This window comes from Palaemon carinicauda, chromosome 18, assembly GCF_036898095.1.
Source record: "Palaemon carinicauda isolate YSFRI2023 chromosome 18, ASM3689809v2, whole genome shotgun sequence".
Taxonomy (NCBI): Eukaryota; Metazoa; Arthropoda; class Malacostraca; order Decapoda; family Palaemonidae; genus Palaemon; species Palaemon carinicauda.
The window spans coordinates 4,172,541-4,194,821 of record NC_090742.1 but is presented as its reverse complement, the minus strand read 5'-3'; the positions used below and the strand labels follow the sequence as shown (position 1 = coordinate 4,194,821).

Genomic DNA, 22,281 nt, shown 5'->3' with positions numbered 1-22,281 from the left:
TGTTCATAGCCTTTTGTCCCGATTTCATATCGGTCTATTTTAAGAATCCGGAACACCCGGATCTTTTTAGGTTATTAACCTATTATGGGATACCCACGTATCTGTATTTTATTCTATACTTCCCAAGTAGCGACGGGATAGTGTATTTCAAGCTATGACAATATTATTTTATTGATAACCTTAACTTATTACGGGATTGTTTTAACAATGTCAGTTTATTTATAAGTTTTTCCCCGGTTACTAAACCGGTCCTAGAGTTGTTCATAGCCTTTTGTCCCGGTTTCATATCGGTCTACTTTAAGAACCCGGAACACCCGGATCCTTTTAGGTTACTAACCTATTATGGGACACTCACGTATCTTTATTTTGTTCTATACTTCCCAAGTAGCAACGGGATAGTATATTTCTCGCTATGACAATATTTTTTCATTGATAATCTTAACTTATTATGGAATTGTTTTAACAAAGTCAGTTAATTTATGATAAGTTTTTCCCCGGTTACTGTACCGATCTGAAATTTTGTTCATAGTCTTTTGTCCCTATTTCATATTGGTCTAATTCAAGAATTCGGAGCATCCGGATCTCTTTAGGTTACTGACCTGCTATGGGATACTTATGTATCTTTATGTTATTCTATACTTCCCCAGTACCGACGGGATAGTATATTTCGCGCTATGACAATATTATTTCATTGATAATCTTCACCTTTTATGGAATTATTTTGACAATATCAGTTAATTTATGAAAAGTTTTCTCCCCGGTTATTATACCGGTCCGAAATTTTGTTCATAGCCTTTTGTCCCGGTTTCATACCGGTCTATTTTAAGAATTCGGAACACCCGGATCTTTTTGGGATACTGCCCTACTATGGGACGCTGTAGGTGCCCCTGTCGTTACTATCTATAATTATAACTTCGGATATATTATTTTGGGATTTTCATTTTATTTCCTTTGTGATTGATCGGTTTAAACATTTATTCTCGATCTATTTATTTTACATTCCCAACGGAGTTACCTTGTTCATTAGTAACGATATACCCTCTTTCGGAGCTCGCAGTCTTCCATGACTTCTACCTTGGCGACTCTTTAGATCTGGGTTGGCGGGTTTGCCTGGAGTGTCAGGGCAAAGAGACCCTGTGTCTCTTCCTTTTAGGGTTTTCAAGGAAGCACGTGGCTGATGTCGGGCCACGTCCCGTTGTCCCTAAAGTTAAAGCTACCTGCCAGCCCTACCAAAGACTCACAGGTCTTCCAAATCACCAAACCAGTTAAGACTTCTCTTGGGTCGAGAGCGAAGCCCGGCCTGATACCTACGACCCCGAAGGCTCCCTTCGATCCGGCAGCCCTTTCAAGATTGATGCATGGCCTCTCATGGCATGGTTAGTTTCAACCTGACCTTTCATTAGAAGAGACCAGCGACCGATCCCAGGGATGAGGTAGAAATTTATTTCTATTTGAACACGATGTTGTGCTGATATTTATCCATATATATACATATATATATATTTTACGGACCTCTGTAGCTCACTGGCTCAAACCTCGTGTCACATATCGAGTCACCACGAATTATAGGTTGGAAGATTCCTGGTGCCTCTGTGAACTTGACAATTGAATGGAATTGTTGCCCATTAGGGGGAAGAGAGAGTGCTAAACCAAATAGCCTCATACAGGGTCTCATTTGTTATGGGCTACCTCAACAGCACAATATATCATCCCGGATGCCTCTAAGCTCCCGGAATTTGTCGAAAGCAATCCGTGGAAGGGGGCTTTGCGCTCTCCCTTCAAAGATGGTATGTTGACCATCGAAGGGTTTGGCACCCGGACTGTAGAAGATTTTGAATTCTACCCGCCGGGTCTACAGTTCCCTCTCTCTGGTTTCGCATGCCTTACCGAGGAGACACTCGTAAGGTTTGACAAGGTCCCCAAAGAAACCAAAATGTACCCAAAGGGGCAGGCTCAGTCCACCTGGGTCCGGCCCTTAAACGAGTGGGAGTGTGTTAACACTACGTTAACACCTCACAAGAGCCCGTACACGATGTTTCTAGTGGAGGAGTAAACCCCTACTCCGTGTGTCACTAAGATATCGGACCTTGCTCTGCAGGCAGTAAACGAGGACAAGCCGTTACCGCAGCTGAAGGAAACGCATCCGACCTCCCTCCTGTCCCTGGGGGATCACGATTGCTGGACTAACGCCCCGGCGACCTTCACATCGGGTAAATTAAGCGCTGACTGTGCTCCCATTCAGTTCATTGAGTGGCTACCCAGGCTTCCGGAATCCCTGATATGCCTCGAGCTCGAAGCCTGTATGCGCCTGAGTGGACCTATCAACTCGGCTACAATGGCAGAAAAGACCTCTTTAATGTATGAAGAAGAACCACCTTTTAAGGTCTTGACGAAGTCATTACTTCAAACCTTACTGTCTGATTCCTACGACTTCTTTGCGGCCAGACGTCGTTGCTGTAGGCATGTCTTGTCTGAGGCCACTATCAGACATGAGCCTAACAAGCTCATTAAAGCCCCAGTCTGGAGCTGCTAGGGTCAATCAGAGCCTCAAGGTTCGATGGGCTTAGTCCCCAAGCACAAGTTCGAACCGGCCAGCAACCAATCTCGAGGTAGAAAGAGTCTGAGATCTTTCCATTCCTTCCAAACCGGCGGTCCCAACAGGTGGTTCAAACCATCCCGGTGGCACAAGGGAGTCAACCTTTCACTTCGAAGGGTCAACCCCAACAGCAATACGTGCTGGTTCCTCAGTCTCAAGTAGCAACTACCTCCTATGCTACTTCCCCAGCCCTTAGGCCCACCTTTGAAACTCAGGGTGCCTTCCAGGGTTACCAGCGCCCCAGAGGCGCTAGCTCGAGAGGAACTTTTCGCAACAGCTACTCTCGAGGCCGAGGAGGTAAACCCGCAGCAAATCATTGGGAGTTCTCAGGTAGGGGTAGGACTTTACATCTTCCGGAACCGTTGAACGTTCAACATTTGGGCTTTCAGTGTAATTCCCAAAGGTCTGGGGTGGAGTTGGATAGAAAGGCCCCCTCCACCAACCAGTTTTCATCAACATCCAACGGAAGAGCTAGTCTTATATGAAAACGTTTTATTGCAAAAGGAAGCAATAAAGAAAGTAAATCGTTTGTAATTTCAGGATCACTTGTTCAGCGGGCCAAAGAAAGACTCAGAATAGCGAAGAGTAATCCTAGACCTTTCGCTTCTGAATTCTTACATTTAATGCGACAAGTTTCACATGCTGACCATCTCTCAGGTGCGGACCTTGCTTCTCTGTGGGGCCGTCACCTCCTCTATGGGTCTTGCAGACGTTTGCTATCATGTTCCGAAAGCAAGGCATTTTCGTCCGTTTCTAGGCTTCAACTAGGCACACTGCCTCACAGCAACTACAGAGTGATAATCTCTTACAACAGTTTTGGTTCCAAATCAACTTCGAGAAATCTCCTTTGGTCCCGAGGACAAGTTTCAGTGGTTAGGATTCAATGGGTTCTATGCTCCCACACACTGTCTCCCAACAGCCAAGAGGAACGATATAGCAAAACACAATACGTTTTCTCAAAGACAAATTGTCTTCCAGAAGAAATCAAGAGAGAATCCTGGGTGCCCTCCAGTTTGCCTCAGTAACAGATATACTACTGAAGGCCAGACTGAAAGATATAAGCCGAGTATGGTGCTCCAGGAAAACGTGTAATATCGAGACAAAGGGCTCGACTCCAACCAATTCTGAAGAAAAGACTTCAACCATGGACAAAGGTCAAAATCTGGCAAATCCGTTTCCTTACAATATCCACCCCCAAGCTCGTCATTTACACAGACGCCTCCCTAACAGGCGGGGGGGGGGATACTCTCAGTACAAGAAAGTCCTGGGACTATGGTCGACAATATTCCGCCAACTTCATATCAATGTTTTAGAGGCCATGGCGGTATTTTTGACCTTAAGCAACCGGCTCCAGCCAAAAACCAACATATCAGGTTTCTTCTAGATTGATAGTGGCGGACGCACTTTCGAGGACAACTCCGCTGGAGTCGGAGTGGTCACTAGACCCAATGTCCTTCAGTTGGATTCTTTCTCAGGTTCCGGATCTCCAGATAGATCTGTTTGCAACAAAGTCCAACTACAAACTAGAGTGCTACGTAGCTCCCAGCCCGGATGCTCGGGCTTACGCCACAGACGCAATATCATTAGTTTGGAACACTTGGGAGAGAATTTACCTATTCCCACCAATAAATCTGTCGGTGAAAGTGTTAGACAAGCTCAGGACTTTCAAAGGCCAAGTTGCTCTAGTAGCCCCCATCTGGCCTAAGCACAACGGGTTTCCCCTTCTGGTGGAACTGGGTCTCCACCTCGACAGATCCCCAATCCAATACTAACACAAGCAGTACAACTCGCTGTGTGTTAGCTTCCTCAAATTCAGAATGCCCTACCTTTCTGGACTTTATGAAATTTGCAGCTCAAGAGGTGCAGATATTGATCCTCAAATACGTTATTTTTAGAATCAGATAAGAGGGGATCCACCCTTCGACAGTATGATTCGGCTGTTATGAAACTTGCCAGTTTTTAAGGGACTCAAAGGTTGAGGCGATGACTATGAATCTGACAGTAACCTTCTTCAGAATTTTATTTGAATCAGACTTAGTGACTTGTACTATTACCACAAATTAAGTCAGCCTTGAAGGTTTTACAATTGGCTTTAATATTGCCCTTACAGATTCATACTTCTCATCCATCCCGAGAACCTGCGCCAGATTGAAACCATCAACTCACCCTAACTCAGTTTCCTGGTTTCTGAATGACGTACTTAAGTTGGCTTCAGACACTCTTAACGAGACTTGCCATTATATTCCATTGGTTAGGAAATCCTTGTTCTTAATGAACCTGACTTCTGGCACCAGAATATCAGAACTTTCAGCCTTGTCTAGAGATCCAGGTCATATTGAATTTCTCTCGTCAGGGGAAGTACTCCTTTCCCCTGACAAAAGATTTTTAGCGAAAATGAGGACCCCCAGGACAGACGGTTCCCCTGGAAGATTGTCCCACTTCCGCAGGACCCATCTTTATGTCCAGTAAACACTCTGGAAGCCTACTTAAACATATCTCCCGTTCAGTCCTCGGGGCCCTTACCCATTAGAGAAGGTGAAGAACCATCATCCTGAAAGGACTCAGACAGAAGATTCTGCATTTCATTAACGGGCTACCTAGAATCATTCCCACATCACTCCCTCACGTCCATGATATATGAGCTGTAGCTACCTCAGTTAATTACTATGAACTTCACTGGACTTACTAAATATACAGGCCGGAAGTCTCCAACAGTATTTAAACGCCACTGCTTAAAACCTCTGGAAGCCTTATATTTGCTACAGTGGCAGCAGGGAATGTGATTCCTCCTGAACATAGTGAACCTTAATCAACTATGTCTTGCTATCCTCTTACCTGTTATTTTGGATTTTATTCTACTTCCTCAGGTATTGTTCCAAGATTTGGGACCATTTCTCTGGTACTATTTCACTGCGCGGCACAGGTCGGAGCCCAGAAAAGGGATTTTGACGAAGGAAAAATCTATTTCTGGGCGAGAGACCTGTGCCGCCCAGTGAACCCTCCCTTGACTTCCCTCCCAACATGGGCCCCAAACCTTGGGTGCTATGAGGAGTGACGTCACTGGCGTGGGTTGGGTTAGTGGTAGTAGTGTTGATCGGCACCTCGCTGTGGCGGGGATTTTGAAGAGGAGATATCTAAATAGTGCGAGACCTCTGGTTGTGAATTATCACGCCCCAGTATTTTATACCGACACCTTATATAGGTGAGCGAGCTGGGTTCAACCTGGCATTCCTATGCTTTTTTTCTCTGGTAATATATAGCAGTTATATTCCTTAGAAATAGTGCTCTAGGAGTATTTCACTGGGCGGCACAGGTCTCTCGCCCAGAAATAGATTTTTCCTTCGTCAAAATCCCTTTTTTATAGCATTTTTTTGCAAGGACGTACCGGTACGTCCATGGGGGTAAAGGGATGGCTTTTGTGAAACGTACCAGTACGTCCTTTGGGGGTAAAAGGGTTAAAAACAAGTTATGTATCAAATTTTTGTAGTAAAACAATGACCCAAAAAAGTTTTACAAATCTACTGTAACTCACCCATTCTTCCAGAGGTTTTCTGCTTCACTGTACCAACCAATGGGTGGCGACTCTAACCAGCTATTATAATACCTCACAATATTAGTATGATTAAGTCTGGCAAGTGCTCTGACCTCCCGTTTCACTCTTTCTGCAGATTCCTCTCTGAAATAAAACAATATGATTTTAAACCAAAATACAGTATTTCCATAATGACCTGTTTAGAACATACTATTAAGTGCTAGTTCAATCTTGCAGCAAATGTTTTTGTGTTGAACAGGCTGACATAAGTCTTTTTATAGTTCATATATAATACACGTTTTGACGTTACTCTATTTAAAATATCTTAATTGTTCATTATTTATAATATTGTCTATTTCCTTATTTCCTTTCCTCACTGGGCCATTTTTCCCTTTTGGAGCCCTTGGGATTATATAGCATCTTACTTTCCCAACTAGGCTTGTAGCATAGCTAGTAATAATAATAATAATAATAATAATAATAATAATAATAATAATAATAATAATAAATAATAATAATAATGATAATAATAATAATAATAATAATAGTGACAGGTTAACAACCTCTAAATAAAACAACAATGAAAATTTCTCCTAATTCCCAAAGTCTTACACATCCTTCTTTAAACCAGCGGCCAAAACCCTCTCTAGATGGTGAGAATAGGGTTATGTGCAGTACAAGGCCAGAGGCCTAGCCCAAGAAGGTCAAATATGTTTCGGATTTAAGTGGGCCTAATCGCCAAAGGAAAGTATCACCTTAGAAGTGGGGTGGAGGGTGGGTCCCTAGTTCCATTCAATTGTAAATATAGAAATAATAAATATTTATTTACATGAATTCCACTGTATAGAACAAGCTGGATTGCAGGCTTCAAAAGTAAAGGAGAAATGATACATGTAAACAACTAGAACTAAATGCATCTCACAAATAAAGTCAAATATCTTATTCTATTTAAGTCAATGCTATAAATGAATAAAATATGGAAAATACAATGGAAAACCTAACAATAAGTTCAACTTCCACACTCATTTCAAATTATTAACTATGAATTAGCTTCAAAATTGACAATTTATCAATAAAAATTAAAAATTACTAATGGAAACTTTAATATGTTGCACTTCACAGCAATTGAGTCTTTGCTATAGAAAAGGGGAAGACCAACCGCCACGTTTTCTTCCCTATTTTGGGATAATAAAGTGTTGATGAAGATTTCATCAAAAGTTTAGATTCAATAAACTCAAACTAAATACTTACTTGGAGGGAAGAGTTATTCTCTTAACAGCATACTCATTTAAATCCAGTTTGTTATAAACTTGAAACACAACTCCAAAACCACCTCGACCAAGGCACCGTACTGGTTCAAAATCACTTGAATATCTGTAAAGTAGAAGAAAATTTAATCAACTTTTTTTCAAACAGTTCTCATTTAATGCATAAACAGAATTTTAATAACATTTATTTTTACACTCGCCTGATTCTCATATTGCTTCTACTTGAAGCTGTGTTGAAGTCTACTCCAAAATAAAAAAGAAATTCCTCTCTCTCTCTCCTTGCAAAACTATCTAGCCGGCCTCTCTGGCAGTTTATTTTATCTATCTAGCAGTTTATACTATGTATTACCTCCTTTTCAGTTCTCAAAGTCGAAAACTCGATCATTAGTCTCTTGACATGCTGATCAGTGGGGAGGAGTGGTGAACATATGTATGAATATCAGACAAGTATAAAAATAATGAATTTTAGCATTAAAATTCTGTTTAGTTTTATAAAACTCCCCTGATGTTCTTATTACCAATTCACACACACTGATGGAAGTGGGATAATGAAGGAAAGAGGTAGGAAAGTAACATTTCTAGTTGGATCCCAAAACTATACTCACTAACCACCTTATAAAACTAAATTCTTATACAGTATAATACATAAAATCTTGAACTTTCTCACTGAGAAAAATAAAAGTATAACACACTCCAAATTTAAGTTGATAAATTAACAGTAAATTGTTATTTATACCAATAAATTCCTAATAAAAACAGGTTTCTTCAAGATAAAGCCTTGCAAAAACCAACTATGTAAACCAATGAGTCACAGTCAACACTATAAAAGAAATTCTATACAAAAATAGGAGTACAGGTCTGAATTACCCTTTTGTGATTCTTAAACATTGAGTCCTTCCTTTGACTTGAATTTTGCTTACTTTGTGACCTTGTCACTGAACCCTCAGCTAGAAATAAAATCTCCTTTAAAAAAAATGGAATTTCAAAGTCTAAATTCATAAACTAATTTATAATTCTCTTCAGTATCACCACCTTCCTTCCAAGGATATGTGGCAGACAGTCAAACATCCAGTATAAAAATAACCGATTGTGAAATACGATAATACATACATACATATACCATGGCACTTCCCCCAATTTTGGGGGGTAGCCGACATCAACAAAGAAACAAAAACAAAAAGGGGACCTCTACTCTCTACGTTCCTCCAGCCTAACAAGGGACTCAACCGAGTTCAGCTGGTACTGCTAGGGTGTCACAGCCCACCCTCCCACATTATCCACCACAGATGAAGCTTCATAATGCTGAATCCCCTACTGCTGCTACCTCTGCAGTCATCTAAGGCATCGGAGGCAGCAGCAGGGCCTACCGGAACTGCGTCACAATCGCTCGCCATTCATTCCTATTTCTAGCACGCTCTCTTGCCTCGCTCACATCTATCCTCCTATCACCCAGAGCTTCCTTCACTCCATCCATCCACCCAAACCTTGGCCTTCCTCTAGTACTTCTCCCATCAACTTTTGCATTCATCACCTTCTTTAGCAGACATCCATTTTCCATTCTCTCAACATGGCCAAACCACCTCAACACATTCATATCCACTCTACCTGCTAACTCATTTCTTACACCCGTTCTCACTCTCACCACTTCGTTCCTAACCCTATCTACTCGAGATACACCAGCCATACTCCTTAGACACTTCATCTCAAACACATTCAATTTCTGTCTCTCCATCACTTTCATTCCCCACAACTCCAATCCATACATCACAGTTGGTACAATCACTTTCTCATATAGAACTCTCTTTACATTCATGCCCAACCCTCTATTTTTTACTACGATAATAAAAGAAAATAAACTTCCTTCCCTCAAAATCTCATTACAAGAAACTACCTGCAGTCTATCAAAACGTTAATCTTGGGTTCCCAAATCAAGGATCGGAATGCTCATTAAGTGGGGTCATAAATAGATCACGGAGTCAGTGCGGTAACTAGGTGTTAATCTAGTTAAAGTACTTTACAAAATGTCTGCTGGAATTTAAAGTACCAAAAAGCCTGGAGTAACTTAAGTTAAGTTTAGTATTTTAATTACCTGATTACAGAAACTAGATGTACCATCTCTTTCCTTAACAAGCTACCCACCACCTGTTAAGTGTGTGAGTTAGCAATATCAATATCAGGGGAGATTCAGAGAAATAAACAAAATTTCAATATATACCTGATGTTTATATATATGCCCATCCTCCTCCCCACCAGTTAGTGACATCAAGAGGATAGCAAAGTATTTTAAATAAAATTTATATAGCTATCCAGCATGAGTAGTATCATATTGTTAGATGATGGTCTCACTGCTTTATTAGAGGCATTAGCGTACTGGAACAAGAATAATGGGGAAAATCTTTTAATTTTAAGGAGTAACATCCAAGCTCCCTGATACGAAAGCAATATAAACATAAGGCGAGATGTTAATAAGAAATTTCATTATTCAAATTATGTTTTTTATTTCAAGGGTAGTTGACTATTTCTTAGATTTCACCAATTCATAACAGTCCTTCATAAAGTACTAGATGAAAGTAAATGAATTGAATTCAGATTTTGTAGTATAAACGCAAATTTAAATAATTTAACAGTTCTTATCAACTTGATAATTAATCTTTTCCCTTTCTTACCTAGATATAAACTGCAGTGCTGGATCAATCTTTTGCTGTTCTTCACCAGAACCACTGGGTAAAGGTTGCTTCTGGGTTTCTTGATGTGCTGGCGGAGGAGGTGCGGGAAGCTGAGGTAGCTGAACGCCCATTCTCTGAATTATTGCAATAATCTGGAAGACAATTCACACTGTATATTTATTTCTATTTTTGTTTTACTACTATCATTATAGTTATACTGTATTTGATAGTATCATGTTACAACAACAGGAAAATACAGTATACAACACAGAAGGAGAGTTAAAAAGGAAAGAGAAGCAGCAGGGGAACATGAACATTGCAGTGCACACTGATCTAAACAGAGTGCACTGTGAGTCTGCAAAAATATGAAATTAAAAGACTGCAAATCTACAGTATGTAAATTATCGACACTGATAAAGTAAAATCCACGAAAATCATGGGCTCTTTGTACTGCGGTCATAAGCTTCAAAAAATTTTTAATAGGTTACTAAAATACCAAGAAGTCCTCTCAGTCAGCAGTGAATATGCAAAAATTAAATATAAATGGAACAAAAAAAAAAGATGAAAAGATGATAAAAATATGAATTGAATGCTATATATTGCCTCAATTTACAATCTAATAAATAGTTATCCATAATCATGATTCAAATTTCCAATAAATATAATAAAAAAAAATAAAGTTTAATAAAAAAAAATTGCTATCCTATATACACATTACAAAGAAATCAGCTAACAAATTCATCAGTGTACAGAAAATTCCATAAATACACCAATTTAGACATGAACCCCATTAACAATAACACAGCCTAGTCAGAAATCAAGCACATTCTATATACATACATACATCACATATACCAAGGCACTTCCCCCAATTTTGGGGGGTAGCCGACATCAACAAATGAAACAAAACAAAAAAGGGGACCTCTACTCTCTACGTTTCTCCAGCCTAACAAGGGACTCAACCGAGTTCAGCTGGTACTGCTAGGGTGCCACAGCCCACCCTCCCACATTATCCACCACAGATGAAGCTTCATAATGCTGAATCCCCTACTGCTGCTACCTCCGCGGTCATCTAAGGCATCGGAGGCAGCGGCAGGGCCTACTGGAACTGCGTCACAATCGCTCGCCATTCATTCCTATTTCTAGCACGCTCTCTTGCCTCTCTCACATCTATCCTCCTATCACCCAGAGCTTTCTTCACTCCATCCATCCACCCAAACCTTGGCATTCCTCTTGTACTTCTCCCATCAACTCTTGCATTCATCACCTTCTTTAGCAGACAGCCATTTTCCATTCTCTCAACATGGCCAAACCACCTCAACACATTCATATTCTATATACAGTACTGTTTTAAACAATAAATACATGCAAGCTATAATTTTGATGTACATATAAAGTTTAACTTTCATTTCTTTAAAAACTTATTTGTTCAAGATTACTTACATGAGGATTATTAAGGATAATATGATGTAACATCATGGTGATAAATCTGATAGCTTGGTTGGCGATCCGTCGCTTCATGTGTCCCACAACCCAACGTATTGCAAGGTAGTGTATGGCAGCATAAAATACTATTGCACAGGCCAACTTTAACCAATTGTCAGGTCTGTAGAAATGAAAATAAAAAATCCATTTGATTCTACTTTGCTATTATATTGACAATTAAATATCCAACACATTTTGTAGATTTGATAATAAAACCCTCAGAAGAATATTGGGAGTTAAATGGCAGAACAGGATTAGAAATGAAACTATAAGATATTACTCAAGTGCCATATGTGGATGAGATCATGGTGAGGGGTAGATGGAGATGGTTTGGGCATGCTCTTTGCAATCTCCTAAGAGATTAGAACACCAAACTTTCAACTGGGCTCAACAAGGCACTAGAAGAGTTGGAAGACCCACGCCTACATGGCTGAGGACTATGAAATGCGAAGAAGGAGATGATGAATGGGGAAGCATTGCATTAAAAGCTCGAGATAGAGACGACTTGCGAAATCTAACCAAGGCCGTTTGCATCAATAGACGTAGGAGATGATATGATGATGAAGTTATTATACTGGCAGATAAAATCACTTTTGTCTATGCATTTTGACCTTTCATCAACCCACATTCTTTTTAGAGAATTTGTTTCATATGTACAAAGCTACAGTATAAAATTATCCACACTGCCATAAAGACATGATGTCTGCATTTGACAATCATTTATGCTCTAATACTCAAACTTATTTTACTGTATTCACAACAGTTCAATATTGAGTTTCTAACAGAGTTAGCAGCAGATATCTGAAATTTCCTTATCTAAGAGGATACCTGGCTTATTTTGAATATTCCACATACACAGTGTACCTACCCTACCAGAAATAATCACTTCTAACCTAATTGAATTATAAATTGTATCTTCCTACTCAGCTGTGACAACACGGGAGTGTAGATTTGCAAATGTCACCTCTTGAGAATTAAAATAAGGGAATTAGCAAGAAGTACAAATTTGACTTTCAACAAGACAGTGTCGTTCTACTCTTAATGATATATAGAGCAGGGAAGGTACTCAATTTCCATTATGCTTAATGGGGGGCTTTGCCCCCAAACCTCTTTGATTCCCTTAAACAATGGACATTCCTCTCGATAAGCAAGGTTAAATGGAAAGGGTTAACTTCCTAACACTAGAACAAGCACAATAATTTATTTATTCTCAATGAGAAATTAACATTAATACAGTCATTATTCATAGCAAAAGTGCACCTATTATCAAGAAACCTATTATTCATGTTATTTTTATATTCTTTCCTGGGAAAAATTTGAAGGCCTGGGGCATGACCTAGGCTAACCTTTGTATGCACTTGGCCCAATTTATATCTCCCACCTGGCGTAAGACTACAAAACTAGTCATTGGCACTAAGCAGTTCACATTGGAAATTCTCTGTTTACATCTCATTGCATTGGTATAGTGTAAAAAAATAAGATACAGTACCAACCTTGAAAAAACAAGATACTGGACCTGACTCCATAATTATGAGAAGGCCCTACATCATAACACAAGATCCAATTCCTCTGCACAAATAAGAGCATTCTGTCCCAAAAACGGAACCAGCAATGGAATCAGGGTCAGAGGAAGCACTAGACTGATTGCCACTGGGGAAAGAAAGATCTCTGGCACCAATCAAACTAGAGAAACACGAGGTACTAAATACCATTCACTTTGTTAATCATGGAGGAGCCTGAGATGTGGCCCTGAGCCATGAACATGAGATTGTAACACCCAAGCCACAAACCCATGGCCTTCCTTAGGTCACTCGCCATTGGCAATCTGCAAGGAAGAGCTTACAGCTCATGTTTGAAGTAGGACGATCACCTCTCACCACACGAACACAAAAAAAACGCACTGAAAGCATACTCTCCGGGTGAATACCCAGAAGCTTCTGCAAACTCTATGAGAAAAAAGTGTCAAACAACCTTTCCAGCATTGTCATGGAAATTGCCAAGATTTATGCCAGGGAAGACTTAGCATACCTGTTCCTCAAAGAATATACTCACCTTTAACGAGAGGCAAAGATATACATACCACATATATGGAGAATTAACAACAATCATGTAACCAAGGTGCAGAGTGAGTGTAGATCTATTACTGATTAGCCACAAACCAATGCAGAGTCCATCTTTCACTTGTATTAACAAGAAGCAAATATCAACTATTCTAATTATGAAGCATGAGAAAGAGATTAAACTGCCCTGGATAGGAGGCAACAATATGTCTGTATTTGCTGCAGCCAAAGAAGTGTCTTTGACATAAGATGGCAGGTGCTACTCGGTCGCACTCACCAGCTGTCGTTTACTACCTCAATAATGATTTCAATGGTCGTTCCACCTCCAATGAAGACATAGCTTATTTTAGAGAATGAAAGGTTTGTACTGCATACACGTAGGAACATTCAACTTCATTTGTAAAAATCCTAAAATTTAAAATCAACAAACTTTTTCCTGGGATAAACTAGTTGCTCTTAAGAGGTCTAAGCAAAAATATTTGCACAAAAAGAAAAAAAAACAAAATACTTTGACAAAGATTTAGCTATTTACCCAATCTGGAAACAAATCCGAAAAACATAAGAAGTAACTTCATCCATGAGAGTTTCCTCGTCCAAAACTGGAACTTCCCAAGGTCCACTGAAATTCAGTTGCCCGCTGTTTTCATCCGCAAATAAGTAATACCCATTATCTGTAAATTGAAGAATCCAAGTGATGGATATGTTAGCAAGAGAATATCAATCTTGATTATAAAAAAATGTTCACAATTACATTAAGTTTTTTTTCTTTTCATAAAAATTACTTACCTTTACAAAATCTTTAAACTGTCAGTGCCATGTAATTACAAAGAAATGTGAGGTTATCTGAATATTTATGAATCAAGGAACAATTTTAGGGTGACCCCTGATCAATTGAGCCACAGTTCTTACTTTTTGTGAAAGACATATGGTAATCGGTAGTATACACAAAAATCAAGTTTGAGAAAAGAGCATTTAAAATACTCTTTATAGCATAATCATTAACCCTTTTACCCCCCAATGGACGTACTGGTACGTTTCACAAACTCATCCCTTTACCACCATGGACGTACCGGTACGTCCTTGCAAAAAACTGTTTTTGACATTTTTTTGCATATTTTTGATAACTTTATGAGAAACTTCAGGCATTTTCCAAAATAATGATACCAACCTGACCTCTCTCTGATGAAAATTAAGGCTGTTAGAGCAATTTAAAAAAAAATATATTGCAAAATGTGCTTGAAAAAAAAAAAACGCCTGGGGGTTAAGGGTTGGAAAGTTCCAAATAGCGTTGGGGGTAAAAAGGTTAATAGAGAGAGGAAATGGAGCCACTTTTCACAGCACTTGAAATACAGAACTATTGTGTAAGTTTGAGAAGAGTGAAGTATAAACCAAGTAGTAAAAACAAAAACTTAAATAGAGTCAATATTATGAGTTGCCAAAGAGGTCAGGTGAAAATGACAAACCTTGATCATCATGCGATTTGTAAAAGACCTGTGATAAAAAGTTATAATTATGACCTTCCGTATAAAGAAAAATTACAGAATATGAAACTACAGTATTATTAATAATTATTACATAGGGGACAAAAGCTAGAACTCAATTTGGTAAGTCTTCACTACACTCGATTATGAATCGAAGGATACTGTTTGCAGATGGCTGAATGAAGCAACTTTACCAAAAAGGATGATTTTTATTTGGATGGATGGTAGCATTCATGACTACAATACACTGAAACGTCCTTTAAAAAAAGCCTCATAATTGCACGCAAGTTTTAAACCCAATTACAGGTCCCCAACTTGCAAACATTCCGAGATACAAACAAATCCAATTGAAATTAACGAAGATGAAATAAAGAAATACTGTAATAAAACAATATTATATCATTTAATACAGTAAGAAAAACACTTGTAATAACCCGATATCTATTTCGTATGAAACCCGACTATATGTTGACTTTTGTTGCTGGAAATCATGGGCATGGGATTCAGGTTACTTACTTTACTTTAACAGCTGCTTATATGGTCCTGCACAGCAGGGGAACCCTACTCTCTACAGGAACTCCATGGTCGTTTTATGATTTTCATTCGAGAGCATTTAACATTTCACGATGCGTATTGCTCGCTTACTGTTAGATCGTCACTATCGAAGAGCTCGCTGAATGAGGTCTTCAGTTTCCTCTTGAAAGCCTTAATATCTTCAATTATTCAGATGTCTTATGGGAGCTTATTGTATAGCCTACCCTAGGCCAAAACTGAACAGAATTGAACAAAAATTTGACTTGCAAGCAGCTCCTTGGAACCTATTAAGTTTGTAAGTTGAGCGCCTTCTGTACACTGAAACATACTTAGAAAAAAGCCGCACTTATAATTGCACGCAAGTCCTAGACCCAATTATATATCTTCACTTTCTTGCGAATGAATTCTTTTTACCTTTTTACAATATCTATATCACATGTAACATACAGTACTCTGTTTAGTTATGTTGTTACACAGGATCACATAAGTCACGATCTTATACACAACACCAGGTAACTTCTTTTCTACCAGAAACTTAAACACTGTACCTGAATACCATTAGCACACCTTGGTGCAGATGATGAGGTTACAAAACAGTTGCCCATATTAAAGACAGCATCCATAGTTGCTATTCTGGTCAGTTTCTCACTCAATTCCTCAGATAAAGAACATACACAGAAGAAAAATTCCAATAAGTTAGCTATCCAGAGAAGGATAGAGAAGTCCCTATAGACCACAGCCCTCTTTTTATGCATGATGTTAATGAAGTAACACAGGCCAGGATGGATGTGCTGGGTGCAGGCCAGGCTAAAGAAAGGACCAGTCCTAAAAATGTCCTTTCAAGATCACACCATATCTACTAAGGCAGTCCTGCTGCCGCTGAGGACCCAATCTTTCCAATTTAAATCACACAGTTTTCTTGCAGAGCCTTTCATAGTCATGCCTTTCAGAAAGCAACAGAAAAACATAACCAGGCGAAGAGGAGGCAAGAGAATTTTTGACAATGCCTTCTGTGGCACAAAACTGATGGTAGAAGAGCATCCATATATGTTTTATAAAATCTTCAAAGTAGATATTCTGGCAAGGAAACCATGTAAAGAGTACCCAGACAGGTACTAATTCCATCCATCCTTAGAAATAAACCTTTAAGGATGATAAAGGACAATCATCTTGCCAAAGTTCAATAATGGGAGGCTTTTTTAAGGGGTTAAAATGTTTGCTTGGGACTAAAAAGATTGTTCAAGGCTGAAAAGGAAACAAACTCAATAGATTACTTCTGTGAAGGTGCAATTCTTGTGGGGACAAACATCTGGTAACTCATCAGTCTTCGCCAGACAAATTCAACCTCGAGACGAGTCAAACCGTGCCATCTTTAAAGGGGTATATGGTGTACCGAAAGTGCCAAGAGGTTTCAAAATACCCAAAGAACAATAAGCAAACGAGTCCTTGTGAAGAGTAAAAGCCAGTCTCCTACTTAAAGACTAAAGTGCTCGACAAATTTTTAACAAAGGTCAGCGTCTTCTCTTTAAAGATGGCTAAGAATCACTGGACCATAGGGTGGCACTGTAAATAAGAAGCTCAAATCACAAGAATCAAGTTGTCTGTACGACTCGACAAACCTTTAGTAGGACCCGAGGATCAGTCCCTAGAATCCAAAAACTGATTTACTTTAATCAAGATGTACTACTCTTACAATAACTGAAGAGTGACATCACGGGCATGGCTATCCTTTAAGGACCAATGTTATTTGCACCCATACGACTGAAAACGATGGCGATCAGCAAAAAAGGAAAACCGAGTACCGTAGTTCTGGAGATGAAAAGTTATCTATCCTTGAAGACTTCAATATTCTGAGGGGGAGGGTGGAAATACACATCTATGGTAATGGCAGATAGAGAGAGGAAGGCTAAGGAAGAATTGAAGTAAAATGAATAATACAGAACTACTAAGGAGATGGCAGTATTGAGACATCCATGAGAGCAGGAGGAGGAGGAGTTTGGAAAATACACCAATGACCCGCTACACGAATGAGTTCCGTTCCTGAAGAAACGTTTGTTAAGTGATAATTCGTCCATCGCAGTGCATTTTCCAATTGACTTCCTTTAAAAACATTGAGATACAGTACGTTCCTACGAGTTCCACAAAGTTCACCCGAAATAGGGGAATAATTGCGCCTCAGAAAATATACATCGAGGCAAATACCTGTCCTCTGACTTTATCACAAAACCAACGTAAGCTGATACAACCTTGGAAATCACTTCTGAAACAGAATTATATAAACAAAGTCAAATAATCCAAAACTAAAATCAAATCCACAATGCCTGCAAATTCAAATATGACAATATTAAGAACATCTCTCCTATCTAGAAATGGGAGGAATTCCTTGTACTCCTTTGGTTTCAGATGTGGTCCAGTGATGAAGTATGTCTGAAAACCACCACTACAGTCTGCCCTAACCTAATTGGCTCATGGCCTTACTTCACAATATCAAGGGATAACAAATATTTAAAACTAATTATCTGAATCTAACCTTGTTTAGATAACTGGCAATTTAAAGTACTGTACTGTAACTAATAAACAAATTAATCATTACTTTTAGTTATAACCTTCAAACTAATCTTATATACCGGTAACTTTTAATACCACATATGTCAAAAAATATCATTAAGATTTTTCAATAATCTGTAAGTTCCTTGCCGACGGGTAACAAGGCACGAAACACATCGTAACCCAGGACTAAATTGGAAATGATCCGTCTAGCAGGATAAAAGGCTTTAGCACTAAACGGGAACTTGAATTACCAGCCTTACTCTGATAAGGACTATTTTCAATGGGGCTTCAAAGAATGTAAACAATATTCATTTCAGGTCCTGGTTATAAGCTTAATTCATTTGTGAATCTTTCTTTAGCAAATTTAGGAGTTTCTGTACTTAAGGATCTAAGGCATATATAAGTCAAAACTCAAGATCAAAATTACTACTTCACAAAATATATCCAAATTAAAAAGCACTTTTACTTGTCACTAAGATACATATTTTCCAAATGTCATACATAATAATTACTAGTACTTTCGGTGTTATTTTTCTACAAACGGTATGATTACATTACCATAGCTGTAATACCTACAACTATAATACTTACACTATGACTAGATAATTCAATTTAAAAGGTAACAAAATTTAAATTGCACCAGAGAATCGCTGAATTACAATACCTCTGCGGCCTAATCCAAGTGTATCATCCAGTAAAAGTATAGTTGCTGCCATGCATTGTCTAGCTAGAGGAGAATAAATATGAAGAAAATGAGAGAGGCTATCTCTTCTATGAAATTGGCTTAAAACACAGCTAGTGTTTATTGTTACTATTCCATTGCTTGGTATTCCATAAACCTTGAAAAAGTAAACAACTTTCATTATACTAATATCATAGTATCACATACAGGATGCTACATTTCCTCTTCTGAAAGTCACGCTACCTTCTTAGTAAAGTGTAACATGCAGCTTAACCAACCTATTGAGTGATGATACCTCTCTTAATTCATAAAGCGTTATCTTATTACAAGTGCAAGACAAAATGTGCTGCAGTCAATCATTGCATTTAATTTTTAGCTTTCCTGCTATATGAATTCTAATCATTTGTTCAGTGGGCAAACATTGCAGAATATCATCATCGTAAATTAATTTACTGAGACAAGTAAGCCACAGTCATAAACCCTTCAGAGGGACTCGCCAGAATGACTTTCTAACCCATTAAGTAGAGAATTTATTGCCAAAAGAAAAAATACAATTGTTCTCCCGATATTATTCTATAAGAGAAACCAGTTGGCCAAACCATAACAATTGTTATTTTAAATGTATATTTTCCATTAAGAAAATCTAATAAGCAACTCCTGTTACTTAAAACCCATCTCAAATCCATGGGTTAAATGAGAGGTGAAATTTGAGCAAAGTAAAGTTGGATAGCAGTAGCAGAAAGGAAAAATTATATTTTGATTATAAAATAAATTTTTGAATATACTTACCCGGTGAATATATAATAGCTGACGTCTCGGACGGCTCGACAGATTCCAAAAACTCGCGAGCGATCGCCGTGAAGGTTGCGGGTGTGACCACCAGCGCCGACTATCGGCCAGATACCACATATACTTGTCAAGTTCTCCAGTTCTTCTCAGTCCGCTGGGTCTCTATCGGGGAGGAAGGGAGGGCCTTTAATTTATATATTCACCGGGTAAGTATATTCAAAAATTTATTTTATAATCAAAATATCATTTTTAAATATTAAACTTAGCCGGTGAATATATAATAGCTGATTCACACCCATGGTGGTGGGTAGAGACCAGTATTAATACAATAAAGGCGTATATGCTCATGAGTTTTTGACAATTATATCATAAAAAAACCCACTTAAATATAGGTACCTGGTAAGGAAGCTGACTATGACGATTACTCTGCCTTATTAGTCCGCTTTCCTCACGAAGCCCAGCCATCCTCTCAGGATGCTGAAAGACTCCCAGGAGCTGTTATATCCAGGGCGACCACCCTTATAACAGGACCTCAACAATACTCTTAATCTGGGCGCTCTCAAGAAACGACATTTGACCACCCGCCAAATCAAAAAGGATGCGAAAGACTTCCTAGTCTTCCGTACAACCCAAGACAAGATTAAAAACATTTCAAGAGAAGATTAAAAGGATATTGGGATTAAGGGAATGTAGTGGTAGAACCCTCACCCACTACTGCACTCGCTGCAACGAATGGACCCAAGGTGTAGCAGTCCTCATAAAGAGTCTGGACGTCTTTTAAGTAAAATGAAGCGAACACCGACTTGCTCCTCCAAAAGGTCGCGTCCATAATACTTCGCAGAGACCTGTTTTGCTTAAAAGCCACCGAAGTTGCTATCGCTCTCACTTCGTGCGTCTTGACCTTAAGCAAACAACGATCTTTCTCACTTAAATGAGAATGTGCCTCCCGGATTAAAAATCTAATAAAGTACGATAAAGCATTTTTAGACATGGGCAATGAAGGCTTCTTAACGGAGCACCATAAGGCCTCAGAACCACCTCGTAATGGTTTAGTACGAGCCAAATAAAACTTAAGAGCTCTAACTGGGCACAGTACTCTTTCAACCTCGTTGCCTACGATTTCTGACAGGCAAGGTATATCAAAAGATTTAGGCCAAGGACGAGAAGGCAGTTCACTCTTGGCCAAAAAACCAAGTTGAAGCGAACATGTGGCTTTATCAGTAGAGAAGCCGATGTTCTTACTAAAGGCATGGATCTAACTGACCCTTTTAGCCGAAGCCAAGCACACCAAAAAAAGCGTCTTGAGGGTGAGATCCTTCAGGGAGGCTGAATGCAATGGCTCAAACCTGTCGGACATTAGGAACCTTAGGACCACGTCTAAGTTCCAAGCAGGAGTTGACATACGACGCTCCTTAGAGGTCTCGAAGGACTTAAGGAGATCTTGGAGATCTTTATTATTTGACAGATCCAAGCCTCTATATCTGAACACAGACGCCAACATGCTCCTGTAGCCCTTAATAGTGGTAGCAGAGAGGGAGCGAACATTTCTCAGATGCAGGAGAAAGTCTGCAATTTGGGCTACAGAGGTACTGGAAGAGGAAATAGAGGATGACTTGCACCACTCTCTAAAGACCTCCCACTTCGACTGGTAGACCTTGATAGTAGATGATCTCCTAGCCCTCGCGATCGCTCTGGCTGCCTCCTTCGAAAATCCTCGAGCTCTTGAGAGTCTTTCGATAGTCTGAAGGCAGTCAGACGAAGCGCGGGGAGGCTTTGATGAAGACTCCTTACGTGGGGCTGCCGTAAGAGATCCATCCTTAAAGGTAGACTCCTTGGAACGTCTACCAGCCATTGAAGTACCTCTGTGAACCACTCTCTCGCGGGCCAGAGGGGAGCAACCAACGTCAACCTTGTCCCTTCGTGAGAGGCGAACTTCTGCAGAACCCTGTTGATGATCTTGAACGGCGGGAATGCGTAGGCGTCCATGTGAGACCAGTCCAGCAGAAAGGCATCTATGTGGGCCGCCTCTGGATCTGGGACTGGAGAGCAATAGGTCGGGAGCCTTTTGGTCAATGAGGTCGCAAAGAGGTCTATGGTGGGCTGACCCCAAGTCATCCAAAGACTCTTGCACACGTCCTTGTGGAGGGTCCATTCTGTAGGGATCACCTGACCTCTCCGACTGAGACATGTGGTATCATGTAGTCCCATGTAGCTATGAATAAAGAGCAGTCTCTACCTAGCACCCAAGCCATCAAGACCTGTCTTTTAATCACTGCAACCTCTTGCATATTATATCATGGTGGCAGCGTGGTAACGCAACCCACGCCATTCCATCAACAAACCCGGACCATAGAGACACTTTACATACCTCTCCTGTCCGTAATAACTGAGAAGAGGACTCATAATCAGCCCAAATTTATTACCAGCGGCCGCAGATGACGCCATTTTCACCCAACGGCAACTGAACAAAGACTGTCATACCGGCCCAGATAACAACCGTACATAACTTATATCGTCAGAATATGGCATAGAATGGACATTAGTGCACCGTGATTACAGTGAGAATAGTGAAGAAAGTTGTGAATAGATTACTTACAAGTATTTTGGCCATTGTTATCCGCGCACTACTTCACAAAAT

At 39.5% G+C, this 22,281-nt stretch overlaps 1 protein-coding gene across 1 annotated transcript in view; it reads right to left on the bottom strand.

The window, feature by feature from the left end:
- Window positions 1-22,281, bottom strand: part of LOC137657593 (eukaryotic translation initiation factor 2-alpha kinase-like) — a 113,786-nt gene that overhangs the window by 38,516 nt on the left and 52,989 nt on the right. The window contains exons 9-13 of the mRNA XM_068391944.1: window positions 14,140-14,278; window positions 11,506-11,668; window positions 10,063-10,214; window positions 7,380-7,502; window positions 6,129-6,272 (exon numbers count right to left, since the gene is read on the bottom strand). Of these exons, the coding sequence (XP_068248045.1) occupies window positions 6,129-6,272; window positions 7,380-7,502; window positions 10,063-10,214; window positions 11,506-11,668; window positions 14,140-14,278 (721 nt within the window). The remainder of the gene's footprint in view (window positions 1-6,128; window positions 6,273-7,379; window positions 7,503-10,062; window positions 10,215-11,505; window positions 11,669-14,139; window positions 14,279-22,281) is intronic.